General features: G+C 42.3%; 1 protein-coding gene across 1 annotated transcript in view; it reads left to right on the top strand.

Moving 5' to 3' along the window:
- Positions 1 to 20,918, top strand: part of LOC126212788 (uncharacterized) — a 344,572-nt gene that overhangs the window by 92,858 nt on the left and 230,796 nt on the right. The window contains exons 18-21 of the mRNA XM_049940191.1: positions 1,468 to 1,753; positions 5,611 to 5,670; positions 7,207 to 7,299; positions 15,623 to 15,660. Coding sequence (XP_049796148.1) covers positions 1,468 to 1,753; positions 5,611 to 5,670; positions 7,207 to 7,299; positions 15,623 to 15,660 — 477 coding nt within the window. The remainder of the gene's footprint in view (positions 1 to 1,467; positions 1,754 to 5,610; positions 5,671 to 7,206; positions 7,300 to 15,622; positions 15,661 to 20,918) is intronic.

The raw sequence follows: 20,918 nt of genomic DNA on the forward strand, positions 1-20,918 counted from the left end.
TGACGAGGCAGTTTTCCAGTCATCGAGGTTACGACCGGTACGATCAAGAGCCCAGGAGGGGCACTGCGGGTGATGTCGTGCTGTTAGCAAAGGCACGTGCATCGATTGTCTGTTGCCAAAGTCTATCAACACCAGATTTTGCTGCCTCTGCTAATGGATACATTGGTTATACATCTCACATTGATTTCTGCATTTATTAGCAGTTACAACTTTATGCAAATTCTGCTGCTCTCAGTTTGTAAGTGAAGGCCGTCGGCCTCTGCAGTGTCCTCCGTGGTGAGAGGTAATGCCTGAAATTTGATATTCCCAGTTCACTCTCGACATGCAAATCTGGAAATATCAATTTCCGAAATGGAATATCCCACGTGTCTAGTTTCAGCAACCGTTCCTCGTTCAAAGTCCGTTATTTGCCACAGTGGTGGCCAGAATCGTGCGGGAAACCTTTTCACACGAATCACCCGAGTACATTTGACAGCCCTACCGATGTATTGCCTTTGTATACCTCGCTTATTCGATACTACCGCCACCTGTAAACGTGCACGTCGCTACCCCGCGACTTTTGTCACCTCGGTGCACGACAAAACGTGGAACTCGAACATTCGTCTGCCAGACACGGCAGGAAATCCCTCGGTACAAGAAGTGTGCTAGTACGATACACGGGCCCACCCACATGTTGCCAGGGTGATTTTGTGTGTGCTGCAGAGGTTTTGGTTGGAAGCCCTTACCCATCCTGCGCACAGTCCCCATCTTCTCCTTACGTGATGTCTGTACATTTGGAGCCCTGAAGAAAGACATTCCTGGCCATCAGTTTGCTTCGTACGAAGAGGCACATGCCTGGGTGCAGTCGGAAGTGAATTTAACCATTTGCTGCCCCTAGGCAGAGAAAAATACTTCCCGTATTCATTTTGACGTAAATGTTCCACCAAGTAACTTACATCAGTAACAACAATAATAATAATAAATACATGTATATTGAATTCACTACACTTAAGTCAAGCTTAGCTGTTGTTGGTGTGCTTTCTTTGTTGTAAATTCGTCATTCACATCTCGTAGACTTTTTGTTGTTTTGTGTCAGAATTCATGGAGAGAATGACCGACAATTTACCCCGAATGCATCGACCATCTTGTCTCACAATGAGACAAATGTATTAAGAATTATGGCAGTTACTTCCGAAATAATAAATAGTTTACTTACATTTTTCCCCTTTGTCTCATTTTCATTTGATTATCCATTGTACTATTCCATAGTAAATCCACATCTAGTTTCTTCCATTGCTGCTCTTGCAATATTAGTTTTTCTTTGTAGAAATATGTTTTAGTCACATGTTATTAGTTTGGTTTAAGTAACTAAATCATAATTTCTTTATGTCTTCAGCAGGAAATCAAGAAGTCGTTATTAATTATTAATATACCCTCGAGTGAATTGTTTTGTTCATCTGTATTCATTACATTATCTTGATATTTCAGACCTGCTCAAATTTGTGACGGAAGTGACAGTGCTTCATTTGAAGAAAGTAATCTTCAGAATGTGACCCGCGACGAGTTGCTGATGGCGCAAGAGATGTCGACACACTTCATCAGTTGTAGTGATCCGACAGGTGACAGTGCTTCATTTGAAGAAAGTAGTCTTCAGGATGTGACCCACAACGAGTTGGTGACGGCCCGAGAGATGTCGACACACTTTATCAGCTGTAGCGTACCGACACGAGGAATTATCACACGGGAGGATAATTCCTTCTGCAGCACAGATAATGTAAGTGTGATGGACCATAACTTTTCTGTATTCACCGCAGTTTATGCCTAGAGGCCTTTTCATTGAAGTGTAGCCTTGTAATACACGTGTCAATTCACATTGATAGTGTAGAGCCACTGTGACGTGGTTGAAGATACTTGTAGTGTAGACACACTTCCAGGTGTATTAATGTAGGTGTAGGTGAAGTGTTCCTTACTGATTCTTGCCTTAACAAGCATTGGAGGATGAAAAACTATGACTGGACTCTAACTGCACTCTCATTTGCTGACACAAAGAAGGTATGTAGGCATATGATTTGTACAAAGATCTATTAAGTTCGAGAACCCTCATGTCGGTTTCTTTCAATGCAATCACTGGTAACAGATCGCACAAACAAGCCACTAACATTGGTCTTATATCGCAGGTACATTATTGTCAAACAAGTGACTGCCTTCACTGCCAAAAGGAATATAAAATACTTTCCGCTTGACAAGCATACAAAATCACACAAGTGTAGTGCATGTAGCAAACCCTTTTCTTTTGCTTGTTATCTCTGGAAACGTGCTATTGTACAGTCTGGCGTAAAGCCACACATTGTGAAGTTTTTGAAAAATCATTTGCTAGAGTTTATGACCTCAAGGCCCATTCAGTAGTTCATTTTGGATTGAAGTCACTTAAGTGTGATGTTTGTGGTAAATTGTTTGCTACAGTTAATGACTCAAGATCTCATATTGTAGTGCAATTTGGGATAAAATCACACAAACTTTTCCTTTTGTGGCCAATTGTTTTCTACACATGTTTCTGTCTCAAATCCTCTGTTGTGGTGCATTTTGTAATGAAGGCTCACAAATGTGATGATTGTGTGCTGGAGTTCGTAAGTTTTAACTCCACTTGTCAATTCATTCTTGGGTTCAGTCACTCGCAAGCACGTGTGTAGTAAATTATTTAAGAGTGTTCTTCATCTCAAGAGGCGCATGGTAGTGCACTTTTAAATGGACACGTAGCTTTACATGCTGGTAGGTGTCCATACATTTTGATGTACACTAATTTTTTCCCTTTGCTTACTGTTGGAATATCATTAGAGTATTTGTAATGGTGTGGTTTATTGTGTGCAGTGAATACTCCATAATTAGAGCAGGAAATATTCATTTTTAATTGTGAAACTTTTGTTTTGTGTGCTATAATAAAAAGAATACTAAAATAATGCTTACTGCAAAGGTTCTGGCCATAAATTAGCACAGATTTAGAAAGCATCACTTGTGCAAAACTCAGCTTGACCTCATCCTGCACGATTACTAGTAAACAAAGGATGCAGGGCAACAGGCAGATTCCACGTGTCTAATTTTGCATAAAGCATTTGACACCATCCCCACTGCAGACTGTTAACTGAGGTCCAAGAATACAGATTAGTTCCCAGATACAAGACTGGCTTGAAGACTTCTTAAGTAATACGGGATGGGGCAAATAGAAATGGCCCGGATGAGTGGACACGATCAGACACGAATGTATGCATTTGTGGCCGCAGTAATGGAGGAGGAAAAGATGTAAAGTTACTTCGTACAGTTGTGAATTTAAAAATTTTCCCGGCGAATTGACTGTTCAAATAAATTTCGGGCTTGCAGCCGGTCGTCGTCCAATACTTCGCACGATATTTCAACTGGGCTCCTGCCAGTCATCTTCAGGTGAGCCGTCGCAGACTGGCGAAAACGTCCTCCGTTCCGCAATATATAGCGTACTGTAACAGTTCTGCGCACGTGTCGAAAACTTCGTACAGGATGGAGCAAATGCCCATACAGCTAGCCGAGCCTTGGAGCACATTTGTTCAAACTTCATACCTGACACAGTTGTTAGCAGAGGTCAGTCTGATTGCGACCCTAAATGTGCATCCAGATCACCTGACACACAGTGTCGAGTCCTCAAGTCTATCCCGACAACTGTAATTATTTTTGAGAACTGCAGCAGAACATTTCAGATGAGATTGCAGCAATTCCAGCGGTCCAGCTTCAATCCGCCTTCAGCAACTTTCTCACCGGGACCCAAAAGTACCAACAGATGAATGTCTGTCACATTCGACATATGTTGTAGTCAGGTTAATACTGTATTTCCTTCCCTTTACTGCGCCCTTCCTCGTATTGGGGACTTTAAATCCTATAATCCTCTGTGGGACAGTGACACTAAGTCTGAGTGCTAGAACATCTGCTTTCAGAATTGGACTTCTGCCTACTCAACACTGGAGCAGAGCCCGTTTCAGTGTGGTCCTCTGAACATTTTCAGCTATTGATCTCGCAGTTTGCAGCTCGAGTATCTTACTCCAGGATTCAGAGGGATACCCGTGGTGATCTTTGCGACAGTGACCACTTTCCTTCTCTTCCTCTCCATTCACAGCTGTCTAGAACATATTCCAAATTTGTCGCTTCAAAAAGCTGGTTGGCAGACTTTCTCCTCTGCAGCTTCTTTTGCAGCCTGTCGTATGACGGTGCGGGATACTAGTGATACTATCACTCGTACTGCAGCAGCGGTGATACCCTACTCCTCCAGCTCGTCCGCACGACCGCCAGTACGACGGCGGTCTGGAGATATAGCCAAAGCTATCGGGGAATGCCGCAGGGCACTTCGACAGGACGAGTGCCTCTACAGGTAATTTAATAGAATTCGAGAGACTCCGGGCGAATGTGCAGTTTTTAATGAAGAAAAGTAAGCAGTGTGTCGGAAGCAATACGTCTCGACTGTGCGATCCCACACCCTGTCGTTCCGAGTGCGGACTGAGCTCCACCAGAGTTGTGGCCGTCCGCCACCGACTGCAGTTACTGGCGTCCCGGTCAGTGGTAATATCTGCACCGATGCCGTGGTACTTGCCAGATGTTTGCGACACACGTCACTGAAGTTAACGTCCTCATTTCTTAGCCCAGAAACACCTTACCGAGTTCTGCCTGCTATCTTTTTATGCGTACGGCTCTATCGTACGATGTCCCTTTTAGTGAACGGGAGCTTCACGGCGCTGTGGCAGAGTGTCGAGATACGGCCTCTGGACCCGGCAGAGTCCACGACCGAATGCTCGGACACCTTCGTGCCGACAGCGTGAAACGTATCCTCTGGCTTTTTAATCGCATTTGCCTCTCAGTGGTGGGAAGGTATTATTATTCCTGTCCTGAAACCGGTGAAGGATCTACGTATTTTAAATAATTACCGGCTATCGTCTCTTAACGAATGGGCCGTGGAGGCTATTCGAACGAATCGTCAACTACTGTCTTTTTCGGTGCCTCGAAGCCGGAGGGCCTATATCGCGATTTCAAAATGCCTTTCGGGGTTTCCGGTCCACCACAGATCACCTGGTTTGTTTGGAATCTGCAGTGAGCAGTGCTTCTGTGCCTCACCTACATCTGATTGTGGTGCTCTTTGACCTACAGAGGGGACGCAATACCACCTGGCGACGTCACGTCCTCTCTACACTGCACGAGTAGGGTCTCTGGGGCAGTTTACCCACGTTTATCGAGAATTCCTATCTCTCCAATTTTTTCAGGTCCAGATAGGTCTGACTCTTAGCAACCACTATGTACAGGAAACTGGAGTCTCTCGGGGATCGATTGCGAGCGTAACGCTGCTTGCTGTCGCCATCGGTGGCATCGTAAATACAGTGGCCCCCGTAGCCGCTCTGTCACCGTACGTGGGCGATCTTTGCCTTTATAGCTTTGCAGGTATGTGCTGTTGTTTCACACACATGCACACACAAAGCTCAGTTCATCGAACTGCATTATTCACTGTACAGGTTTTTTTTAGCAATCTTCATGGTATGAATGTAGTTTCTGCATATATGTTACCTGCAGAAACACAATGATTAAAATTAATTTTGTTGTATTTTTATTATTGGCTTGTTGCAGATTGATGGACCCTCTGATGATTCACATCCCATTTGTGATCTGCAGAATGTTAAAGTAGAGGTAAGCAGCTGCTACATGTCAAGTTAATTCCTTGCTTGTCTCAGTAATGTTGTTTCTAATGTACGTCTGATTCCAAATTAAATTGAAAATATGAAAGATAACTGTGTTTTCTGGAAAATCAAATCTCATGCTGGATCCGTTTCATTTCTATTTATAAAAAAAAAATAAGACTGAGTTATGTTGTTAGATTTATAATAAATACAAAAAAATAATTTTTAATCTCATTGGATTATGTCATGAATTTAATGTGAGTTTAATATTCTATGGTGTGTGTCAAATATAAGAGCACTGGCGAGTTCCATTGCAAGGCCCACTGCCCTGTATGTACATGTTTTATTTCCTTTTTTGTGCTAAATATACAGTAATGTTTTGTAAATTGCCTGATTATTGATGTTGCAGTATCAAATATTACAAGATATCAATATTAAACAGAAATGCAGAAAGACAATCTCTCACATGTACTGATCAATCCCGAAATTTCGTAGAACACACCGATTCTCCTTCCAAAGCTGTCTCTGTTAATTACAATAATGACTTTTAAGGATGCACAGAGAACATGCTGAACAACATTTTGGAGACAATAGTGGATTCAAAAATGCTTAACACATTGAAGGGAGAGTTCCAAAAGTATTCAGTTTCCTCCCAGACAAAACTTCATTTGACGAAACATTTTAAAAAGTAATCAAAGTTTTCAACATTTGCGTATGGTTAAAATTTTGTCTGTGTAGATACTGAATAAAAATCACTAAGTTTTGAAAGCAATAAGCCATCAAAAATCCCGTGTCTACACATATCACAGAAGTTATTAATATTTTGTGTATAACTTGTTTTGCTCTGCACATTCCAGATCAGTCTCAAATAGGTTTTGTTTCCAAATAATCAGCAGACAAGCACACAGATGTTTCTTGAGTAGAACATCTGTAGAGGTTTATATTGTGTATGGTGGCATCCATTGACATTTTGGGTCACAAATGGAAAGATCTGTATATGTAAATGAATGTCATAAGGCACACATTTTTTTCAAATTGTACAAAATGAATGTATTTGTCTTTTACATTTTTTATCTGACTGTGCCTGGAAACGGCAGATCTGCATCTTTCATTAAAGGACTAGAAAAACTGGCTCTTTAGCCTAAATAGACTGTTCCAATGTGGAGTTGGTTTGTTTCAGCCCTTGACATAATGTGTTACCATGCATCATTTTCATTCACATTTGATAGTACGCTTCCAAAATTTGACAGGCCTCAGTGTGTTTTTTATGTGTGTGAATGATTCACAAAGCGAATTTCATTAATGGGCTAATAAAACCTGTCCCATTCCGTCCCCATTACCCTTCACATTCTGTGTGAGAATGGCTTAAGAGTGAAGATAGGAACTTGTTCTCCAACTGAAATTAAGTAGTATCCCATTTAAAGTGTTAACAATGCAGGAATCAGTTAGTATTTTTTCTTGTCTTCGCTTTGAAATGAGAGCCTAATGCTATATGGGGACAAGTGCTTAAATCTTCAACTAACACTAATTATTTCGCTGTTTTCAGGTTGTTGAAGATCCATTAACAGTCCCATGGTTCAATGGGTGTTTTAAGGAGGATCCAGATACATATTTAGGAGTGAATGCCACTGAGAGTGAGGTAAGTTTTCAGTATGCACAGAATTCCAGGTTAATTGTAGTTGTCGGAGGTAATGTTTACTGTACGCAGTTTCAAGTGGCGAATGTGCCAGGTGACTCGGACTGTCTCAGCAGGGTACAGGGTTGGCAGACGTGGTGCTCCGAAGCTGTGGCCGATGGGAGTCAACAGCCCTTCATAACCGTAAGCTTCGGGTGTGCTCCGTTAGCAACTGTACAGAGCTGTCGAGCATCGTAATTCCCAGAAGTAGGGATTTTGTTCTCGAGCTCTGACGTGGTTCAGACTTGTACCTACAACCTGAACACGGTGATAGACCGGGTGGGTGTCGAGACAAAACACTGGTGTTTGGACAACCTCTGTGGCACCTGCCACACACCAGCTGTACGAAGCTTTCTCGAGTATTCAGGGCAGACACAGAGTCAATTTGAATTTCTTTACCAACACATTAGTACAAAAGATTCCTGATTGAATAGGTGCATTACCTGAGAGCTGCCAAAGCCCAAAACAGACTCCCTGATAGCAGCAAGACTCGTTACTCCTCCTCAGAATATCTTTCTCATTGTTACAAGAAAGAAGGGATCACTTGAGAAGGTGTGTTTTACTTAGCCCTGTAGTGCAGTTGTACATTGCAAAAACTGGTTCAAAGGGCTCTGAGCACTATGGGACTCAACTTCTGAGGTCATCAGTCCCCTAGAACTGAGAACTACTTAAACCTAACTAACCTAAGGACATCACACACATCCGTGCCCGAGGCAGGATTCGAACCTGCGACCGTAGCAGCAGCGTGGTTCTGGACTGAAGCGCCTACAACCGCTCGGCCACAACGGCCGGCTGTACATTGCAATTGACAGCTATTAACGTTGCTGCTCTGGCATATTCAGTCAGTCCTGAAGCTCCAAATGCACGCGGTCGACTCCAGTGAAACACTCGCTTCTGATGCTGTGCACTGTGCACATTTTCAGTCTCAGCATGGACTGAAAATGCCAAAGGAGCGACATTAACAGCCGTCCTCTGTGTGTGTGTGTGTGTGTGTGTGTGTGTGTGTGTGTGTGTGTGTGTTCTCTAGCCAAAAGCAACCCAATTTTTTTCACTGTTTTTGTTGACTGAACAATTTTGCGACTCAGTGATTTATTATCTTTACTCCTAAAATATTTACATTCTTCCAGAACTTTCCACACCTGACTTAACAGAGATGGCTCAGATGTATCTGCTATCTTTGTGCCTGTTTGTTTAGTGCCGGCCACAGTTGTTACACTGTTGTTTCTGATTTCCTCCCCCTCTGTAATCTATCAAATATAAAATAAGTGCATGTAGAGGATCAATGTACATCAGTTCTGTTTCACAAGATGAAGTAGCTAAAGCAATAAAAGGACTAAAAAATTCCAAATCGGCAGGTATTGATGGTATACCTGCAACAATGTTAAAGAAGAGTGCATCAAACCTAACTGAAGTACTCACACACTTATGTGACTGCTCACTTCAGGCAGGCACTTTCCCCGATGTGTTGAAAACGTCAAACGTTATTCCTGTATATAAAAAAGGGGATAAAGACAATGTAAATAACTACACACCCATCACAATTTCCTCCTGCATCTCTAAAGTACTGGAAAAAGTTATGTATGACAAACTTACGAAATTTATAAATAAAAACAGCATCCTATGTAATGAACTACACGGATTCAGAAACAAGAGGTCAACGACATCGCTGTGTACGAGTGCATCAGTTCCGTCCTAAACCTGATGGACAGAAAACAGGAAACAATAGGAGTATTTATTGACTTGTCAAAATCTTTTGATATGGTGGACCATAAAATTCTGCTATCAAAGCTTGAAAGATATGGTATTCGAGATATGTCCAACAAGTGGATCAGTTCCTTCCTGACAAATCGTATGCAGGCAGTGTGCGTCAAGCACACAAATATTGAACTAAAAACTGTATCTAATCACTTATCTGACTATAAACAAATTAAATGTGGTGTACCCCAAGGATGAGTAATGGGACCTCTTCTGTTTCTTCTGTACATAAATGATCTAAGCTTAAATGTTGATGCACACAAAACAATCATATTTGCAGATGACACCACGATTCTACTAAAAGGAGACAACAATGAACAGTTACAGCAGACAGTAAACGCAGTCACGAAACAACTTAGCAGCTGGGCACAGAGTAATCAGCGTGTAATAAACAGTAAGAAAACCATTGCTCTAAAATTCCACAATGTTCCTAACAAGGACACGTTTATCACATCAGTCTCTATCAATGACGAACCAGTTGGTAACAATACTGAAACCAAATTCTTAGGACTTTGGCTGCAGAGTAATATCAGATGGGATAAGCATATTGAATATCTCAATCCAGAACTGAACAAAACATGTTACCTTCTTTGTTCATTAAAATCATGCTGTAGTGAGAAAACAGTATTGAATGCGTATCATCCGTACTTTCATTCTCGTCTTAGATATGGGGTCACCTTCTGGGGAAACTCTAAAACAGCTAACAGCACTTTCGAACTACAAAAAAGGGCCATTAGAGTCTTGTTTGGGTGCAAGCCTAGAGACTCTTGTAAACCCCTGTTTAAGAAATCTGGTATTCCTCCATTACCATGTGTATACATTGTGGAAACCCTTTTGTTCCTTAAATTAAATGTAATAGGTAAGGACTGGAGACTGCAAAAAAAACTGTGATATACATGATCACTTTACCAGACAAAACAGAAACGTACATATGACTCAAATCAGCACAGCACTGTGCCAAAAAGGTACTTTTCTATGGGAGTTAAGCTTTATAACAAACTTCCTGAAAACATAAAAGCTATCACAGAGGTCAATACATTTCGAAAATCTCTAAAGTCATATTTACAGCATCACTGCTTTTACTCCATTGAAGAATATTTAAATTTATGAAATGTGTTATATAAATACTTATGTGTAAAGTGTATTATTGTAACATTAAATATTTATGCCATTGAAATGACTTTCAGCCTGTATATTTATAACTTGACTTGTCCGATGTCTTACGCATAAGCTGCTATGTAGACATCAGGACCAGTAAAAAATACAATACAATACAATACAATACAATACAATCAATTTTAGTGGCATATATTAACTGTAATTTAACGATTGAAGATTGTAGGAACCAACGTGACGTGCCCTCCCATATTTAAATATGTCTGCTTGTGAGATGTCTGCTTGTGTCTGTATATGTGTGGATGGATGTGTGTGTGTGTGTGTGTGTGTGTGTGTGTGCGAGTGTATACCCGTCCTTTTTTCCCCCTAAGGTAAGTCTTTCCGCTCCCGGGATTTGAATGACTCCTTACCTTCTCCCTTAAAACCCACATCCTTTCGTCTTTCCCTCTCCTTCCCTCTTTCCTGATGAGACAACAGTTTGTTGTGAAAGCTTGAATTTTGTGTGTATGTTTGTGTTCGTTTGTGTGTCTGTCGACCTGCCAGCACTTTCATTTGGTAAGTCACATCATCTTTGTATATATATATATATATATATATATATATATATATATATATATAAAGAAAGATGATGAGACTTACCAAACAAAAGCGCTGGCAGGACGATAGACACACAAACAAACACAAATATACACACAAAATTCAAGCTTTCGCAACAAACTGTTGCCTCATCAGGAAAGAGGGGAAGGAGAGGGAAAGACGAAAGGATGTGGGTTTTAAGGGAGAGGATAAGGAGTCATTCCAATCCCGGGAGCGGAAAGACTTACCTAAGGTAAGTCTTTCCGCTCCCGGGATTGGAATGACTCCTTATCCTCTCCCTTAAAACCCACATCCTTTCGTCTTTCCCTCTCCTTCCCCTCTTTCCTGATGAGAGCGGAAAGACTTACCTTAGGTAAGTCTTTCCGCTCCCGGGATTGGAATGACTCCTTATCCTCTCCCTTAAAACCCACATCCTTTCGTCTTTCCCTCTCCTTCCCCTCTTTCCTGATGAGGCAACAGTTTGTTGCGAAAGCTTGAATTTTGTGTGTATATTTGTGTTTGTTTGTGTGTCTATCGTCCTGCCAGCGCTTTTGTTTGGTAAGTCTCATCATCTTTCTTTTTAGATATATTTTTCCACGTGGAATGTTTCCCTCTGTTTTATATATATATATATATATATATATATATATATATATATATATATATATAAAGCGCTGGCAGGTCGATAGACACACAAACAAACACACAAAATTCTAGCTTTCGCAACAAACGGTTGCTTCTTCAGGAAATAGGGAAGGAGAGGGAAAGACGAAAGGAAGTGGGTTTTAAGGGAGAGGGTAAGGAGTCATTCCAATCCCGGGAGCGGAAAGACTTACCTTAGGGGGGAAAAAAGGACGGGTATACACTCGTGCGCGCACACACACACATCCATCCACACATATACAGACACAAGCAGACATATTTAAAGACAAAGAGTTTGGGCAGAGATGTCAGTCGAGGCGGAAGTGCAGAGGCAAAGATGTTGTTGAATGACAGGTGAGGTATGAGTGGCGGCAACTTGAAATTAGCGGAGATTGAGGCCTGGTGGATAACGGGAAGAGAGGATATATTGAAGAGCAAGTTCCCATCTCCGGAGTTCGGATAGGTTGGTGTTAGTGGGAAGTATCCAGATAACCGGGACGGTGTAACACTGTGCCAAGATGTGCTGGCCGTGCACCGAGGCACGTTTAGCCACAGGGTGATCCTCATTACCGACAAACACTGTCTGCCTGTGTCCGTTCGTGCGAATGGACAGTTTGTTGCTGGTCATTCCCACACAGAAAGCTTCACAGTGTAGGCAGGTCAGTTGGTAAATCACGTGGGTGCTTTCACACGTGGCTTTGCCTTTGATCGTGTACACCTTCTGGGTTACAGGACTGGAGTAGGTGGTGGTGGGAGGGTGCAAGGGACAGGTTTTACACCGGGGGCGGTTACAAGGATAGGAGCCAGAGAGTAGGGAAGGTGGTTTGGAGATTTCATAGGGATGAACAGAGAGATTACGAAGATTAGGTGGACGGCGGAAAGACACTCTTGGTGGAGTGGGGAGGATTTCGTGAAGGATGGATCTCATTTCAGGGCAGGATATGAGGAAGTCGTATCCCTGCTGGAGAGCCACATTCAGAGTCTGGTCCAGTCCCGGAAAGTATCATGTCACAAGTGGGGCACTTCTGTGGTTCTTCTATGGGGAAATCTGGGTTCGAGGGGATGAGGAGGTGGCTCTGGTTATTTGCTTCTGTACCAGGTCGGGAGGGTAGTTGCGAGATGCGAAAGCTGTTGTCAGGTTTTGGGTATAATGGTTCAGGGATTCCGGACTGGAGCAGATTCGTTTGCCACGAAGACGTAGGCTGTAGGGAAGGGACCGTTTGATGTGGAATGGGTGGCAGCTGTCATAATGGAGGTACTGTTGCTTGTTCGTGGGTTTGATGTGGATGGAGATGGGAACTTGCTCTTCAATATATCCTCTCTTCCCGTTACCCACCAGGCCTCAATCTCCGCTAATTTCAAGTTGCCGCCACTCATACCTCACCTGTCATTCAACATTATCTTTGCCTCTTCACTTCTGCCTCGACTGACATCTCTGCCCAAACTCTTTGTCTTTAAATATGTCTGCTTGTGTCTGTATATGTGTGGATGGATATGTGTGTGTATGCGAGTGTATGCCCGTCCTTTTTTCCCCCTAAGGTAAGTCTTTCTGCTCCCGGGATTGGAATGACTCCTTACCCTCTCCCTTAAAACCCACATCCTTTCGTCTTTCCCTCTCCTTCCCCTTTCCTGATGAGGCAACAGTTTGTTGCGAAAGCTTGAATTTTGTGTGTATGTTTGTGTTTGTTTGTGTGTCTGTCGACCTACCAGCACTTTCATTTGGTAAGTCACATCATCTTTGTTTTTAGATATATATGTATATATATACCAAATGAAAGTGCTGGCAGGTCGACAGACACACAAACAATCACAAACAAAAACATACACACAAAATTCAAGCTTTCGCAACAAACTGTTGCCTCATCAGGAAAGAGGGAAGGAGAGGGAGAGACGAAAGGATGTGGGTTTCAAGGGAGAGGGTAAGGAGTCATTCCAATCCCGGGAGCAGAAAGACTTACCTTAGGGGGAAAAAAGGACAGATATATATACACACACACACACACACACACACACACACACACACACACACACACCCACACCCACACACACACCCACACACCCATCCGCACATACGCAGACACAAGCAGACGTGTGTAAATGCAAAGAGGTTGGGCTGAGATGTCAGTTGAGGCACAAGGGGGGGGGGGGGGGGGGGGGGGAAGACTGTGGGTGCGCTTGTGGAATAGAAGGCTGTGGAGTGGGAAGAGAGAAGAGGATAGGTGGGGTGAAGGAATATTATTTTCCATTGTTTGAAATTATATCACTGAAAATCAAAAACAGGCTGTAATAGATGTTATGCCGTATTTTCTCGAATCTAAGCCGCACCTGAAATTTGAAACTCGAAATTCAAGGGGAGAGAAAAGTTTTAGGACTCACCTCCAAATCGAAACAAAGTTGGTCCGTTGTAATATGAGCCACAATTTAGGTCGAATGAATGACGATACAGCTACAGTAGTTTGATTCGAGACGTAAGCTTAGCAGTTAAGCTTTACCAGGTAGCCATTGCTAAGCGTCAGGTGCTCCGTCTGTATTTATACGGGTACCCTTCCTTTTTCATGTGCTTCGTCTGGTTTGAATTGATTGCTTATTTTTCTTTCATCTGATAAGTGCCGTTCTCTTTGTTATAGGTGTTTACGTCACTCTAAGCTGAAAACGCATTACTATACTGTGTCATGCATTGTTCGTCACATTCTGATGATGAGTGTTTACGGCCTGTCCCCGCTCGCCGCATGGCTTGCTTTTGTGCGTGCTACCGCCGCTTACAATAAAAAAAAAAAAGAAATTGTCTCAGTTGTGAAACAATGGCAAGAGACTGCTATTTGTTGTTATTTACACTGCTGCTTGGTTTGATAATGATCAACAAGAACCAAATAATAGACTGCATATGATATACGATGTTCAGGACGAGAGTTTAGCGAAAATTTTTCTCCGTTTGAAAATCTTTGCAGACGCCTCTTTTAGTACATTACATTACATTCTGCACCAAAGTTAGTCATATAAAAATCTAGTCAATTGCTGTGCTTCATTTATGAATGTGTCATTATTAGGCATAAGAATAATACGAATATAAACATGACACGATATGTGTATTCTTCCACGTTTGCTGTTGTCTCATTCTAGTTTCATATTTTATTAGGCAGACAGGATTTAAATGAGATAGCTGCAAACACGAAAGAATACATAACAAAATGTTTATATTCGTATTTCCTTATGGTGAAGAGAATACTGCATGTGATTCACAGTTCATAAAAGTTCGTATTAGCAACCATCTCTTCTCACAGGTAGGAAAAAATTCAGAACGTAGAGTTTCCCATATTGACAAACATCCCAAATAGTCTTGCCAGTTGGATTTTCGTAGTACATTGAAGTGCTGCTACATTCGAAGATGAACAATACGGAATTTGTATTTACTTCGTTGGATAATGTATGAAGATGCAGTGGTCGAAACTCGGGGCGGAGAAAAAAAAGCTCGTCTTCCACCTTTTTTTTTAAATTTATTTACTGACGCAGAGGTTTTGGTGCCAGTATTTATCTTTGTGACTACAAAGCATGCCTGTGTAGCGCAACATATATTCGACGGCAGAAGTTAGTTGTGGCGGCACCTATCAACATTTTTCAGAACTTCCGCTTGCTTTGCACTCGATTCTAAGCGGCAGGCAGTTTTTTGGATTACAAAAACCGGAAAAAAAGTGCGGCTTAGATTCGAGTAAATACGGTATTTATTGGGGGAACATCTTGTCACTTTTCTTGCTCTGTGCCTGAGCTACACCATGTATTATCCTACACGTCTGTAGGGTGGAATGCCAGAAAATGTCGCAATACCAGTTAAAAACACCAAATTATGTTGTTATGAAATTAAATACTTATATATCTAAGAAGGAATGTTTACCACCTGACAAATAACTTTTGTTAGTGGTAGTAGTAGTAGTAGTAGTGACATATAAAGGATTTTGAGAAAGAGTAAAAAAGTGTGTGAAATCAGTTAACATAAAGTGCAAGTCATGTATTATATCGTGAGCAGTTCACATAATTTTCACAGTTTAATGTACATGCTTTGCTACTTTTGATACATTTTGTGAGTAATTAATCTTGAGGAATAATCAGTTACCTTCAAGTGTTATTATAGTTTCTTTATTTCGTGTGATTATTGTAATGTCTCACTTAATTTGTGCTCTAAAACCATCTCTAATTGTTTCAGGAGGAAGCCAGAGGACGACACGCCCCAGATGTTACACGGTAAAAGCTTTATTATTTTATTGACTCATTTGTTTTACCTTTATGCTTTCTTCCACATCCATCCAAATTGTCCTTACAAAATTATCACCGATCGTGGTAGCGCAATGGGGTAAATGCTGGGCCAGTTTCCTCCCCCCGTGCCAAATCCAAAGTGGAGCTACTTCTGTTCTGGCGTAACATTGAGCGCTGGCACGACGATCGAGTACAGAAGAGCAGAGAGAGCTGCGAGACGACTTCAGCCAATAGTACGCTGACAGACCCCTCTCTAGGACAACACCGAGACAGGAGCAACATGTAGGTTGAGGAAATATAAGGCCACTCCGTCTGGCTGCGGCCCCAGTTGAAGTCAAGCCGATGTATGAATGCTACAGCAGTGACTTAGAAACTTTATTGGTTCACTTGTATTACGAATTGTATATACTGAAGAGCTTGCTTATATTTTCTGTTGGCCCTTGCTTGGGACACGTCTATATCTCACAAAATTAAGTATTGTAATCATTTCCTTTCGTAATAAACTCCATTAATACGGTTTGATTGAATTGTTGTCTAGCGATCCGAGAAAACAGCTTTCCTAGGCACCCTATATTCGGTGAGTGAGCAGAACACAACTTCTGTAATGATGTTTTTGTTGAGAGGTCATTGAACACTAATCTTTTCTGCTTTAGATGTTCATTTTGCAAACAACATTAGTTTATGGATAGAAAAAATATATTCAGTAATGTTACAGATTCATTTTGTGGCTCGAGAAGCATATCCTTGCTGTGTCCATATCATGTGATCTGTTGCTCCCCTTTCCAGTTCACCACGTATGTGAACTGCTTTGCCAACATCCACGAACTGAATCATTTTGTCTGTGCGGTCTCATTTCCCCTTCAGATATGCCCGCCAACCGAGGTGGTGCAATGGTCAGCGCACTGGACTCTCGTACTGATTTAAATCGATGCCTGCTCAAAGCCACTGTCTGTAAATCCTTCGTGTCTTAACACTCTCGAGTTATGTGTGATAACAGGAAGTTGCATTTTTTCACTGAGAGCGTGACTTAAAGATGTTATCCTGACGGTAATATGTGACCAACTGGAAAATTGTAAGATACACAGATATTTATTATTAGGTTTGTACCTCAATCTCCACTCCAATGACATTATGTAATGACATTTATCGGACGTATACATCCCTCCGTCCCTTCTCGTCACACGTGGTGACTGGAGTTCACTGTCTGGCAACTTGTCTGCAACAGTCAGTTGTCTTCTGAGGAAGACTCTTCAAAATAAAAGTTTGACAAGAGTCAATCATCTGCACTGACATATGACGAAACTTGAGGCAACAAAGAGTCTATGTAATTTCTAAACTCACTGCTAAAGGGATTGACCCTTAAATGTGTCATCTCATTTTATCTTTGTCATTCTTCGCTACAGCGTGCAGTAGAAGACTCTACACAGTACACATCAGCAGTAGTTCTTTATGCTGAATTCACTATTGAAGCCAAATATCCCATTGCTTTGTTTCAGCTACATCGCTCCGATATAATTGTTGCATATTTGTGTTGTTGAATGTATCCTAGTTACATTGCATTGATATTTTCACTAAATCCATTATCCAAAGTCTGTAATGTTTGCAATATTTATTAAAGTTGTTTAAGATGACCCGGTTAACTGCAGAAACTTAATACCTCATCATTTCTGACCCCAAAATTTTCTGTTTAATACTCTGCCTGCAAATTTCTTGTAATGTTGAATTCTAGCACAGGGATGAAGTGGACATCCGATCTGGTCTCTCACATCCTTTCAGGAGCAAAGCTGGGGATCTTTCTTGACACAAGATTACATCAAGAGTTCACAGAGACACACGTCACATATGGGCGAGTGTTGTTCTGTCGATAAATGGTACCGCAGTAGAGGAAACACGTGAAGATGCGGGATGTTTGTGGTGTACTGTTGAGTCAGCAGAGATACACTAAGATAGTAGCTGTGCCCTTAATTCATATCCAATGGTTCCTCACATCACGACACCGGCACTTACGCTGTCGTGCCAGTCCGCAGCTCGCTGCCATACTCGCTGGCGGTGGTCACGGGGAAGTTCCGAATGGCAGTTCGTCGCTAAAACGGTCCAATGTCATTCGTCGGCAGTACGAGTTTGCCGGTCATTATACCCCTCCAGGTGCAGGTGTTTGTGTTGTGGTGTCACTTGCAGCCTATACACAGGACAGTAATTCCCTGGTCCCGTCTAGTGTTACGGGATGATGCAAAATGTTACAGGCAGTTCCACTACTCGATCACAGACGGGAGTCTCAGATGTGAAGTGTTGTGGTGTGCCTGGTGCACAGATTAGATTAGATTAGATTAGATTAATACTAGTTCCATGGATCATGAATACGATATTTCGTAATGATGTGGAACGAGTCGAATTTTCCAATACATGACATAATTAGGTTAATTTAACAACATACTTAAGTTAATATAACAACTTTATTTTATTGTGTTTTTTGTTTTTCTTTATTTTTTATTTTTATTTTTTTTAATTTTTTTATATATATATATATATATTTTTTCTTAATCTATATCTAAAAATTCCTCTATGGAGTAGGAGGAGTTGTCATTCAGAAATTCTTTTAATTTCTTCTTAAATACTTGTTGGTTATCTGTCAGACTTTTGATACTATTTGGTAAGTGACCAAAGACTTTAGTGCCAGTATAATTCACCCCTTTCTGTGCCAAAGTTAGATTTAATCTTGAATAGTGAAGATCATCCTTTCTCCTAGTATTGTAGTTATGCACACTGCTATTACTTTTGAATTGGGTTTGGTTGTTAATAACAAATTTGGTGATCCTCCCGTGTCGCGACCAGATTAGGTTGACCAGAACCTGGAGATGGCGATTGTTCCTACAGTCCCGTTCCCGTGCAGTGCAATATCGTTCCACTGTCACATCTGAATGCTCCGCAAATCTGGATGCTGCACAAATCGACGAGAGGCCAAACGGAAACTTTCGAACTCCGACAGATGCCTATAACTCTCTCTTACACGAGTCCGTGTCGCCTCTGTGACCACCCGACAATTTAGGCCCCTTATATGCACTACCAGGGCACTGGCAACACCGGTGCACCCTGGTGGCCATTCGACCTGTTCTAGAGAATTGCAACTCTTTATCATTTACATACCTGCCAATAATATGTTTGTTACTTTGATATCATACTTGTCTTTTGAAAGCAGTTGCCTCCACTGCAGGATCCATCTTCAAAACTATGCCAGTCGGCGACCGGTGCCTGCGGATTCTTCGAGTGTCGGAAGCATTTCCTTTGTGTGGATCGATTCCACCATTCACTGTAACTTCAAATCCCCATTTCTATAATCACTAACACCATCGCCGTGGACAGTCTCGAAAACTGAACTGCCTTTCGGCGGTCACTGATGTCGGTTGCCTCTCGTGCACTCGTATGCCGTCTGGTCCTGCCAGAATGTCGGTGTGCTGACATGTGCTTTAATTTCTTGTGAAGTCCTCAGTGGCCTTCTCGAATACCGTGGGTGCCGCATCTCGAGACGTACCGGTTCGACCGGTTGCTCAGCACTGCTTCGGGACCGATCGTCGACAGTGCACGGGGACCGTTACCCCGTTCACAATATATGTAAATGACCTAGTAGATAGTGTCGGAAGTTCCGTGCGGCTTTTCGCGGATGATGCTGTAGTATACAGAGAAGTTGCAGCATTAGAAAATTGCAGCGAAATGCAGGAAGATCTGCAGCGGATAGGCACTTGGTGCAGGGAGTGGCAACTGACCCTTAACATAGACAAATGTAATATATTGCGAATACACAGAACGAAGGATCCTTTATTGTATGACTATATGATAGCGGAACAAACACTGGTAGCAGTTACTTCTGTAAAATATCTGGTAGTATGCGTGCGGAATGTTTTGAAGTGGAATGATCGTATAAAATTAATTGTTGGTAAGGTGGGTGCCAGGTTGAGATTTATTGGTACAGTCCTTAGAAAATGTAGTCCATCAAGAAAGGAGGTGGCTTACAAAACACTCGTTTGACCTATACTGGAGTATTGCTCATCAGTGTGGGATCCGTACCAGGTCGGGTTGACGGAGGAGATGGAGAAGATCCAAAGAAGAGCGGCGCGTTTCGTCACAGGGTTATTTGGTAACCATGATAGTGTTACGGAGATATTTAATAAACTCAAGTGGCAGACTCTGCAAGAGAGGCGCTCTGCATCACGGTGTAGCTTGCTTGCCAGGTTTTGACAGGGTGCGTTTCTGCATGAGGCATCGAATATATTGCTTCCTCCTACTTATACCTCCAGAGGAGATCACGAATATAAAATTAGAGAGATTCGAGTGCCCACAGAGGCTTTCCGGCAGTCGTTCTTCCCGCAAACCGTACGTGACTGGAACACGAAATGGAGGTAATGACAGTGGCACGTAAAGTGCCCTCCGCCACACACCGTTGGGTGGCTTGAGGAGTATAAATGTAGATGTAGATGTAGATGCATCTGTGCGGAGCGCACAGTCGCACAGTATTTGGAGTGCGAACACTGCTGCAGGCACAACCGTTATCATCCATCTTCTGATTTTGTACGGATACATAGCACACGGTTCGTGACCTGTTGGTTAATGTATCACTCTGCGTAATGGGTGGAAAAATCTCATTTTAATGTTTCTGTTATCTTAAGAACAACTCCATATATTTCCAGAATGAGATTTTCACTCTGCAGCGGAGGGTACGCTGATATGAAACTTCCTGGCAGATTAAAATTGTGTGCCGACCGAGACTCAAACTCGGGACCTTAGCCTTTCGTGGGCAAGTGCTCTACCAACTGAGTTACCCAAGTACGACTCACATCCCGTCCTCACAGCTTTACTTCTGCCAGTACCTCGTCTCCTCCCTTCAAACTTTACACTCCACTGCAGAGGGAAAATCTCATTCTTGAAACATCCCCCAGGCTGTGGCTAAGCCATGTCTCCACAATATCCTTTCTTTCAGAAGTGCTAGTTCTGCAAGGTTCGCAGGAGAGCTTCTGTAAAGTTTGGAAGGTAGGAGACGAGGTACTGGCGGAAGTAAAGCTGTGAGGACGGGTCGTGAGTCGTGCTCGGGTAGCTCAGTTGGTAGAGCACTTGCCCGCGAAAGGCAAAGGTCCTGAGTTCGAGCCTCGGTCCGGCACACAGTTTTAATCCTCCAGGAAGTTTCAACTCCATATGTTGTTATACCCATTCATTTTGTATCTCGGTGCCAGTTCCGAGTAGCCTCTGTAGCTCAG

This window comes from Schistocerca nitens, chromosome 11 (genome assembly GCF_023898315.1).
Source record: "Schistocerca nitens isolate TAMUIC-IGC-003100 chromosome 11, iqSchNite1.1, whole genome shotgun sequence".
NCBI classification, from domain to species: Eukaryota; Metazoa; Arthropoda; class Insecta; order Orthoptera; family Acrididae; genus Schistocerca; species Schistocerca nitens.